General features: G+C 30.4%; 1 protein-coding gene across 1 annotated transcript; it reads right to left on the reverse strand.

The window, feature by feature from the left end:
- Positions 1-465: 465 nt before the first annotated feature.
- LOC118036304 (uncharacterized) lies at positions 466-4302 on the reverse strand. Its single transcript, XM_035041982.2, has 7 exons — positions 3687-4302; positions 2838-2978; positions 2635-2748; positions 2373-2546; positions 1750-1865; positions 1205-1286; positions 466-1082 (listed from the first exon to the last, which is right to left on the reverse strand). The coding sequence occupies exons 1-7, from the start codon at positions 4161-4163 to the stop codon at positions 1077-1079; spliced, it is 1110 nt and encodes a 369-aa protein (XP_034897873.1). The 5' UTR covers positions 4164-4302; the 3' UTR covers positions 466-1076.
- Positions 4303-12119: the final 7817 nt, after the last annotated feature.

Raw genomic sequence — 12119 nt, forward strand, 5'->3', positions numbered from 1 at the left:
GATGTTGCAGCATTGAGAGCAACAGTGGATGCATTTTCAAGTCCCAAAGAATGTAGCTTAATCAATATGGAAAGCTTAAGAATTATGTTCAAGGGTCTGTAATGAGAATAACAGTTTAAAGTACTTTTCCTTTATAAATACATTAAAATAATTTTATTTTTTTTAAAAAATCATTTTTAATATCAATATTTTCTGAAAACATTAAAAAAAAATTATTTTAAACTAAAAAAAAAAATCAACACGGCCAAAGTCTCACCCTGCTGTATCCGGATCAACAAATACAGGGACCCTCAGCCTGAACATGTATAAGCTTTCAGACGTTTAAATTGTACGGTCTGGCTATTGGCTTTCAGTTCACTCCTTGTTTATGTTAGAGGGAAGAGCGCAGGATCGCAGAGAATGTGAAAGAGATTATGGGGCACATAATAGGAGTCTAGAGAAAGGAACCTGCAACAATTTCAACCGTGGGCAAAAAAACAAGTCATTATACTCCGAATTATGAACTGGAACCTGTCTGGATTGTTGAAATTGAGACAACAAAAAAATCATTCTAAAGAAAAAGAAAAGGCCTCCTATGTCTCCATTGCCCTGTCATCCACCTTCTTCCTTCCCTTCTTCAATGGCCATGTAACCAAACCTCAATTTCCTTTTCATGAAAGAGGGCAACTAAACGTTACTTTGTTGTTGACTGTGCCTTGCTGATTTAATAGTGAAGCTGCCATTGGATGGCTTATGAGATCAGAGAGGGGGGAAATGGTGGCAATCTGAGTCGTATGTTTCATTTAGGTGATGGGGCATTTCTGTTTTCTATATGTGGCACCAGAAAACTCTATATTCCATGGAAACTTTCCAGTACGTGATTTTTACAGTTGTTAGGAATGGAATGGTATCTCAAGAAGAGTACAGCAATCATCATATAAACGTGAATATGCAAGATGGGTAAGATATATACGATAGCCAGACCGTCCAGCAACTTTCTGCATCATTCATCACAATCGTGGATCGCCTCTCAAACTCTAATGACTGAGTTGAGCGATCCTGTTTTCTATTTTCGCTCGTAATTTCTTGCATTCCATCTACTCCTGTTAAGGGGCAAACAAAATGGGTTTGATGAAGTAAAAGAACACTCAAAGCATATCATAAACTTCTAGTGCAGTCATTTGTTTATCCAAATAATACAACATAAAACAGTTCTGCAGTATACCTCAGGGGAACTGGGCAGAGAACTGGAAGAAGCTTCTACTGCTGCCTCAGATATTCTTGCTTCCGATTTCTCGTTTGAATAACTACCAAAGACAAGTCAAAACAAAATGAATCCTTTATCACCAGACAAACACTTGATTGTTTATTTATTTACAGATATCTCAACACCATAAAGGGTGGTGCTTCCATGAAAAGGACAAAACAGAATAAAGACAGGAATTTGCTGTGCCATGTCAAGACCACATATTCACATATACCACAACTAAGTGGAAGATTCTAAAGCAATCGCTAGCAATACTGCTAGCAGGGACCACTGGAGATCTCTAACCAGAAATTAATGTGAGAGAATTAAGCAACAAAGAACTCAGATAAAACAAAATAAATCCACATTTCACTAGAAATATTTAGCGAATCGAAATCAACTCTTTCTTAGAAATAGATTATGCTTATCCTAAACAGATTTCCCAAGAAAACAGTCCATTAAAATTTTTCCAGGCTTCATTACCTAAAGCATGACAGTTCAGCAAGAAACAGTATGCTACTTACGTAGACAGTATGGTCACCCAGATGAGTTCTACACAGTCCACCCAAAGAAGTCTTTGTTCTACAGGGATCACACCATATGTGATAAGATGCGCAAACGGCCAAAGCTTCCATCCTGCCTGCACAGTAAAACACATCAACGAATTCAATAATCAAGCCAAGTTGCAAACAAGAAAAAAACTAAAGTTAATGTGTTTTTGTCGAACAATCCAAGCAAAAAACAAAAACCACAAACCAAGCACAGAATTCAGCTTATATTAACTGAAAACAGAAGTACTCCTCAATACCTGACCATTTTGAAAAATTAACAAATTGGAAACTTGTTGAGTTGAAGCTTGTAAATGAGAAAGCATTTTGTAAACTCATTCAGGTGTTAGAATCGTTGCAAACTAAACATTTAATTATGGATTGGAGATAGAGCCATGTAAATGAGACCAACATGCGCGATAACTTCCATGGGCATCAAACATCCAACTATTAGTGCAGAGAGGAAACACTCAAAACTAGTGATGCAGTTTCGCCAGATCCTACTCTTCCCAACTCCATTACCAGGTGATAATAAAAACAAATCCTAGATCAAAGTTTGGATCTAGACACAAAGAGGAAAGGACAGAAGGCTCTCTTACTGTAAGCATAGGCCAGAATGTAGCTGTCAGTTCACTGAAAATGCTGGCGGGTGATTCCAGACGCAAGAATCCCAAGGCTGTGAAATAAATGCTGTTCCAAGCTGCTGCCCACAAAGTTTGGTCAAAGGCTACTTTGGCAGGAACCACCCACCAATCTTGGAATGGAAAAAGCTCCTACAAAACAGCAAATTGATTGAGTAAATTAATGAAAATGTCATTGAACCTATTAAACTGCCAAAGAAACTTGAATTTCGTTAATCACCTCACAAAACTGGTAATAGTAATGTGAAAGGGAACCATGTAATGTAAAGCCAACAAGGCCCGATCTAAACATTCTTGTGCGGTCGTACTCAAAGAGGGGTTTACCTTCATAGCACTGAAGATGAAACAGAAACAAACAAGTAAAAGGATGAATACACAACAAAAATAAGATATCTCAACATTGGTTTCGCGGATTTTACAAACCTGAGCAATCCAATCCCCTAGAGAGTAGACTATGCCACTAATCATCATTTTTGCTAAAACTGGGTTTGTCTTTAGAGCTTCCTCGTAAGCAGACCAGTTGTGTTGAGGAGCATATCTTAGTATCTCAAAGAGAGTCCACCCCTATTAGAAAAGTGAAAATTAGATGTAGAAGATGTAATCGATAAACACCAAGGGGATTTAGCAATGCAAAAATAAAAAGAAAATATAAAACGCATCCAATTATGTCATCAAGCAATGCCTACGGAGATGAGAAAGAAAAAGAAGTTAACATCAATAGCAAGCAACAACTTAAAGTTAGATCACACCAAAATGGTTTGAATAAATGAGTTAAAGACAGCCAGAATATGAATCAAAGGTCCTAACGAATCTTCTGTACAAGAAACAAGAATTACCTTGACTCCTTAATCTAAGTAAGCCACAAGTCCCAAACTTCTTTTATTACCACAACCAAAAAAGGTTTCTAGCTTTCTTAGTCCCCCGATAAAACCTTCAGCTTCCATGAAATCAGATCTTAATTGCGTAACTCTGAGCCAGAGGACACAAATTCAAAGCAAAGGTGATACAAGAAACAGAATCAAACTTGCTCCAACGCCAAGAAAAAGGAAATTGATTTGAAGCCACTATAAATTTCTCAAGAAATGCTATGCGTGAAGGGCATTCCTAAAAGAATGAATGAAAAAAATGAGATACCTTCGCACTATCCAACCATAATGAACAGAAATAATTTTCATAAAGAGCATGAAAGCAATAAAAACAAAGCCACAAGCAATTTACAAAGCAAACAAGTATGAATTGTTCTAAATACACATAATGTAAGATTGTACTTACGTGCCAGTAATTATGGTCAATTGTGAGCAACTTGGTGATAGCATAAGTACCAGCACCAAGAACAATCATTGCATTGATGGTCCTATCAATTAACCTCTCGGATTCCGATTGCCTCTCTATACTCTCTCCATCAATACCGGAACTTGAAGCTGAAGAGAACCCTTCAAAAGAGAACTGCCCGTCGCTCCCTCCAAACCCACTCACCTGAGCAGCGAACTCGGTCCCTTCTCTCTCTACTGGAATCGCTACCATCCCTTCTTGCTGGTCTACACTGTCACCGCTTTGTACTGGAATAACATCGAGCTCTTCTTGGACAACAGAATTCAAGTGCCAGCTCTGTTTGTTTCTGGAGAAAGTTTGGTTCCTTGGCAATTTTAGGCTGAGAAACTGAGGGTTTTGCAGGTTTTTTGAAATGGTTTTTTTGGGCTTTGAAAGAGGAAGGAGGCCGTGAGGAGAAATGGCCTGTAAAGCAGCCATTTTTGCTACTGAGTTGAGGTTGGGAAAAACTGAGTTGAGTTGACCAAGTTATCGATCTAACTGTTCGTTTCTCCAAGTAAGAGCGTGTGAAGGCAGTTAGTTTATTATGATAGGCTACTGTTTTGGTATGCTATGGACTATGATATCATGTTTAGGCTTATCTGTGTTTTGCTTTGACGCACAGCTTTGATGACGTGTTGGTTATGTGGGTAGGGCATTGGGAGATGCTTATTGGTTCCCATCCTATTTTGTGATTGAATGTAGACAAACACTACTGATATAAGAGTATTTTTTATTTTTCTTCATTTTAAATTAATATTTTTTTTTTATTTTCATATAATTTTAATTTATTAATATTAAAAATAATTTTTTAAAAATATATATTATTTTAATATATTTTAAAAAAAAAACTTTAAACAATAATCGTAAGAATTTCACTAAAATTATTTGAAGATGAATGCAGTTCACGTAAAAAAAAAAAAAAGGGCATCTGTTCTGTAATTGAAAAAACAAATTAGTCCTCCAACTATCCTCAAATCTTCACTAAATATCTAAATTAAAATTCTAATCAATTGAATCTTTAAAGTAATAGGCATTCATGAATCACAATTCACACAGCAAACATGTAAGTATTAATATCAATTAATATTTTATGTCTCAAAGTTGTTTGTTTTGTGTGAAATGTTTTGTAGATTTTTATATGTTTATTTTTGAAAAATATTTAAAAAAAATATCTTTAAGGTTTGTTTGTTATAAAATATATCATAGGAAAACTAGTTAATAATATTTTATTATTAACCTTCAATTCATTTATTTGAAAATATTTTTAGTTTTATAAAATATTTTATTAATAGTAATTTAATTATAATATCATCAAGTTATTTTAACCATTACCTCGCTCCTATAATCTCATTTATTATTATCATCATCTCATCATTGTCCTTTTCTCCACCATTACCACTAAAAAATATTTTACATAAAAAATAATTTTCATAAAAAAAAAAAAACCATGCATCATATTTAGATTTAAATACCTTGAGAATCTAAATTTGTTTTGGAGATTATATTAAGAATCATTTCATAGCTGGGGGACTAATATGATATCTGTCCATGTCCATGTAGAGATGGATAATATCCATAAAAAGATATTGAAATGGACTATTCAGCTTTAGCAAAACGACGAGTTTAATACAATTCGACCCTTTTGAGTCACAAAAAAATTCAATTTGCCAATTTTCGTCTTTGGTATCTTGGATTAGGGCCCCACTAAACTTAACTTATGGGCACAGTAACGTACAGATCATCATGTGTGGGGTCCTTTTTAATCTAAAACTGGAACCCAAGCTCATAGGCAGTCCACATGTTGTGGATCTATGGGCCCATTTGGATTTGTCGACACATCCAATGGATACGCAAACGACGTTTCTAAGAATCTAAGGTGGGTGGTTCCAGATAATCTGGATCCATCATGTACATTTCTTTTTTCACCAAAATTTGTAAGCCATGTAGTTTTTGAAAGCTATGATTGGAACATGTAGATAAATTTTGTTTGCACTTGAAAAATAATTGAGCTGTGGACGAGCTGGTTTCAATTATTATTTGTAATGACACAACAATCTAGTATTTATTAACGTGTTTTTTTAAAAATAAATTTTAAATTATATGAGACTTGATTTGATATAATTAGATTAATTTGATTAATTCAAATACTACTCGGATATATATGAAAAACATAATTTGACTAAAATAATTTTAAAAAAATATTTTTATTTAATATTAAGATGGTAACATATTGAATCATTCAGGGTTAATTTGTAAAATTCACAATTCAGATCATGAGACTGTAATAACCTCATAAAAAATAAATTAAAAAAAAATATATGAAATCTCATTCTCAATCAACCTCAAGCTTAATGATGAAATTGAAAAATAAAATAAAATAAAATAAAAGATCTAAATCAACTTGAGATAACCTATCAAACTCGCAATCTACATCATGAAACTACAATAACCCCACAATAAGTAAATCAAAATAAATTATAACTATTAATTTCTAATCAAATCTATGTCGAAGGATCACATCAGATATAATTCAATTAAAAAATGATTCAAAAAATGATCCAAGTCAACTTGAGTTAACTCGTTGAACCCTAGACTAATGTTATGAGACCGAAATAATTTCATAGAGAAAAAATAATTAAAAATTATGAAATTTAAGTCTTAATAAACTCAATGTTGAAGAATGAGATTAAAAAAAAAATCAATTAAAAAATAACAAAAAAAACCTAGTTAATTTGAATTAACTTGCCAAACTCATGACTCATGTTATGAGACTGAAATAATCCTATAGAGTGCAAATTAAAATAAAATTATGAATATCTATTTCCAATAAATCTGATATTGAAAGATAAAATTAAAAAAAAATCTCAATCCCTTAATAATTTATAAAAAATTAAATTAATTATATTCATAATATTTTAAATTAATTAATTTTAAAAAATAAATTTAAATTAAAAAAATTAGGCTAGGCTCATTTGTTTAGCTTTAATTGAAAAACTCAGGCATGCACTTAGGTTTGTTTTATATTATTTTTTTCTCAAAAGTGGAGACATGTGATCTATTCTTTCTTTTTTTCAAACTAAGCAATAGGTTGCCTGCATAAAAACCCAAAATTCAAGTCATTTTTACTTTAAAACAATTTAAAAACACCATAAAAACATTAAATTATTTATCAACTCCAAAACACCCTGAAATCACTCAAAACAATTAATTGAATTAATATATATATATATATATATATATATATATTATATATATATATATAAAGTGTACCGCAATCTACCTTTTCCAACATGTTTATATGAAACATATATTACATTGAACTCCTTTCATCAAATAAAACCTCATTCAGATCAATCATTTTGATTGTCAAAGTGCTATAATTTGAAGACTTAATATCTTCTCTGATGTATTTTTTTGATGTTTTCTTTTTTTAAAAAAATATTTAGGGATTGAAAAATTAATAAAATAAACTTTTAGATCAAAAACTACAATTTCAAAAACTATAAAGATTGAAAAAAAGTAGACAAAGGAAGATAGGAGGACTAAAAAGAGCTTTTTCAATTGAATTTGAAATTGATCATGGGTTTTTTTTTTCTTTTTTTATACTTTGGTTTTTGATTAGTTGAATTTGTTTCTTTCTATAACAAATTATAATAAATTGGTCAATGATGTTGTCTTATAAGGTTGCAATTGAAAAGCAAAAAAGTTTGAAGATTAAAATGGGAAAAAAATCGAGTTACTTTAGATTACTACAATGTTTTTATCTATTGTTTTATTATATTTTTTTAATGATAATATATAAAGGTTTAGGATTCTCTCATTGTTTTTTTTTTTTTTTCAGCCAAGTTAACAAGATGAAAATAAAGTTTGGGGCAAACCTAGAAGGCTAACCCAAATTATTCATGAATAAAAGCAAATAAAACATCTAAATAGTATCAAAGACATTAAGGTAAGGAAAAAGATTCATATTTTTTTTTCAAAGCAAAAAAATAAAGATAGGTAGCAAAATTCAAATCCAAAAATAAATATATAGACGTATAGTAATGAGGTCCTTAGGGTTTCTACCTAAAAACTTTACTTTCAACCTATTTTGACATAAAAACATATAGAAAACACTTTATCAATCTTGATAAATCAATTTATGACCTCAAATAACCAAAAAATCCACCCAAAAACCTGAAATCTATCTAAAATAATAATAAAAAACTTTTCCATAGCTTGAGGTTAGGAATTGAGTTTTGCAGTTTTTTTTTCAAATATGATGTTTTCAATCTAAAAACTCAGATCATGAATTTAAAAAGTTAACATGCATTGTATATTTTTTTTTTCCTTATCCTTTTCCTTTTCCTTTTCTTTTTTTATTTCATCATTGGACATTGGTGGTTTTTATTTTTTAAGATATAGGTTTTCTTTGTGGTTTTCTTTGTTTTTTCTTCTTTTGGTTTATCTCGATCTCATAACTTAGACCGTGAGTTTGGCGGGTTAACGTTGGTCCACTCAATTTTTATTACCAAAATAACAAGTTTGTTATGCTAACTCAAGTTGACTCGAGCTAATGTTTTTGTCATTTTTTTTATTTAATTTTATCCTTCCATATTTAATTGTCTCATAATTGATCTACATTATTGTTTCCTAGGTTATCATAATCATTTTATTTTTTAAATCTAATCAATTTGTTATCATTACTTATTTTTTATCATCCATTTAAAATGAAACTATCTTATTTGATCTAGTCACGTCTATAACTCAAGTTGCAAATATGTCTTTCTTATTTAAAATATATTTACGACACCAAGACATACTACTTGTAAATATATAGATCGAAAAAAAGAAAATGCCTTTATATTAATGTCCTAGCTAAGTCAAAGAAGCAACAACTATCCAAAACATACTACTTCCTAAATATATAGATCAAAAGAAAGAAAATGCATTTATATTATATGTTTTAGCTAGGTCAAAGAAGCAACAACCATACCTATGGCAATCTTCTTTAAGATATAATAGTGGATATATTTGCAATACTGTGGGTAAAATCTTTTAAAACAATATTTTGTATTGAAGAAGTGAAACTCTCATCATCAAAAAGAACCTATTGAGTCTAAAAGTGATCCTTTTTTTATGGCTAAAATTAGTGTCAGTCAAGACTTTCTCTTTTCTCCATCAAAGCATAGGTCAACTCATGCGTCTTGCCCATAAAAAAAGGCCTAACTTGATCATTAGGCCCATAAAGAAAGGCATGGCTCATGTGCCAAACCTTTTTTTTTCAACATTAAAGAGCGGATGACAACCTTATTTTTTTTTTATTTTAAAGGGTGGATGATGTGATTTATAAAAAAAAAATATATCAAACAATGTGTTGTTTATTGACTTAGTTTCTAGTGATAACAAGGTCGTCAGAAAATCAAGCCTTGAGGTTTTTACCTAAAAACTTGACTTTCAACCTATTCTGACCTAAAAACACATAAAAAGCACATTATAAATCTAGATAAATCAATTTATGACCTCAAATAACCCAAAAGTCCACCCAAAAACCCAAATCTATCTAAAATAATAATAAAAAAACTTCCCGAGCTCATATCTACCATTCTAGACAAGGAGAAGAACAAAGAGCACTTATGTGAAACTTCCTTCATCAAAAAGAATTTATTGACATCAAAATCAAATTTTTTCATGGTAAAAATCAATATCAATTAAAACACTCCGTTTTTTTATTAAAATCTAATCACTTTCTCTTTCCTCTCTTAAATTAGGGATTTAAAAATAAAAAAAAATAAAGTTTCAGACTAAAATTGTATTTTCAAAAATTTAAGAGATTGAATATTTATAAATTGAAAAATATAGGGATCAAAGTGAAGTTTTCACACTATTTGTGAAACTGCCATCTATTTTCTTTGCCCTTTTCAACTTGGCCCTTTTTGTTTCAAACTTGTATTTGCTCAACAAATTTGAAGTAATTGGGCTTCAATTTGACCTCAAAAGGATGGTGTTGAAAAAAAATTTTTTTTAACAACCTAAATTAAAAAAAAAAAAAAAGATACAATGAGTCCATAATTGAAATGTAAGAGTATATACATTGAAGCATTATAAGTGAAATCCATGTGTGTATACTAAATTAAGAAAAATACTTGGGAGAGAGAGTCCCAAGAATTCAGCTCTGGCTTGCCTTTGCAAGCCAGTGGGGTCTTTTTGAACGGAGCTCTTCATTGGCGAGAGGCATCTGGTTGTAATATCATTGCCTTTAATCTAGCGCAGGAAAGACCTAGAAGAAAGATGGTAGCGCTGCGGTGCTGGTTAAGGGTCATATACGATTGATAGAAAGGAATAATATTATTAATGATGGTAATTGAAGGTTTGTATTATTATTAATTTTAGAATTTATAAAATTAATGTGTCAACTGTTCAATAACTCATGTTAATAATAATAATAATAAAATAATAATATTAGGAAGCAGATTTCTGAACGCACAAGGGGTTGCTATGACACTTTGCCTGACGTAGACAGTCTGGTTTCACTCTATTAAGCACAGAGACTGATGAAGAAGAGGAAGAAGAGCACAGCAGTAAGAATAATGAATTAATTTTAAATTGTTCCTTTTTTTAATTTGCTCTGAAACCCAATAGTGAATCTTGTGAGAAAAAAAAATGTTTTATTTTCATAATCATATGCTTTTTGTTGTTTCATATGGCCGGGTCTTGACAATTCACTATAATTTCAATATTCTGCTTAACATTTTTTTTTTGTAACCTACAAGGAATGATCAAACATTGTTCTAATATAGATTATGTATCAGCTAGTTTTTCAAATTTAGGAGATTGATGATGATCCTAACAGTTTGATGGCTTAACAGGGACTTTCTCTAGCCTTTTACGTTACCATGCTGCATATTTTGATACGTGTTGATTATGTGTTTATTGATTAAATGATGATTGCACGCGTTACAGGTAAACTCAGGCTTACCCAAGGTATAATAACATATAGAAAAATCCAATAGAAAAAAAAAAGGATGAAAAAAATAATAAAACTTGAGGTCTAATAATTTAATGTCAAATAATAATTTTTTTTTAAATAAAATAAAATATCAAAGAAAAAACAAGTGTAAACGTAGATTTACTCAACAACTCACTACCCATAATATGAGATCAAGCTAAAAAAATATATTTAAAAAAAAAAGACCGAAACAAAAATAGGAGTTAAATCAATAAAATAATATAAAAAAATCAAGTAAATCTTGGTTAACTTGATTCACTGGCAATCCAGGTCAACCCTACAAAAAAACCATAAAACAAAAAGCTCAATAATCTAATGTCAAAAAGAAAAAAAAACATTGAAAAAAAAAAACCTAAATTGATTCAGGTTAACTCAACTAACCTGCGATCAACTATATATAATTGAGAAAAAAAATTAAATTTAAAGAAAAAGGCCTACAAGAAAATTTTGAAGTAAAATAAAAATAAATATAAAAAAATCTGAGTCAACTCGGCTAATCATTAAAACTAGTGACCTTATTTATGAGATCATGATCAGCCTATAGAAGACAAACACTAAAAAATCATTAAATAAAATCTCTAATCATTAAAAAAAAAAAAACAAAAAAAAGCAACTAAAATAATAAAGATGAAATCTGACATAAAAAATAAATAAAAGAAAACAATGTGGATCTAAATTTAAAATTAAAATAAATTAAGAAAATGATATAAAAAAATAAAAAAAATAAAAATCAAATTAAATATAAAAATTAAATGAAATTAAAGGTTACTTTAGAGGTCAACCAGACCTCGTACGCCAACACGCTCCACCACGATAAAAAGAACAACTCGCTGCTTCTAATGCCGGTGATGGCGACATTTGACCTTTTTGAGGTGTTGCATGCACTACTCAAAAAACATAAATACCTCCCACTTAATTGCTCTTACAAGATACACGCCAAACCTTTTTTTTAATTATTTTTATATATAGACAAAGACTTAATTGCCCTATCCTGATACATAATAAAAAAATAACCATACCTTAGCGCCCCCAGAAGAATGTTCTATTATTTTTAAATTTAAAGGCAATATGATTGTTTTACGGTGCATTCAAAGAACAAATATACCACAACCCTTATCTCTAGGTTTTTTTTTTTTTTTTTTTGTTTGTATCTTCAAGAGTATTTAAGTCGTTACACTGTTTATTTAAAATGTCAAAAAACTCACTTGTCCCCCATTAAAAATAATAATGACAAATAAATCTCATTAAAAAGAAAACATTCTTACTTCTAAAACCAAGTTAAATGAGTTTTTCATCCAAGAAAAAAACAATAATTTCACTCTATAAATCCACAGTGAAATTTGAGTGTACATAGTAAAAAACCAAGCTTTTTTAGTTTTTTTTTTTGTATGTAATTCAATCCGCCA

The sequence above is a fragment of the Populus alba genome, chromosome 1, assembly GCF_005239225.2.
Source record: "Populus alba chromosome 1, ASM523922v2, whole genome shotgun sequence".
Classification (NCBI taxonomy): Eukaryota; Viridiplantae; Streptophyta; class Magnoliopsida; order Malpighiales; family Salicaceae; genus Populus; species Populus alba.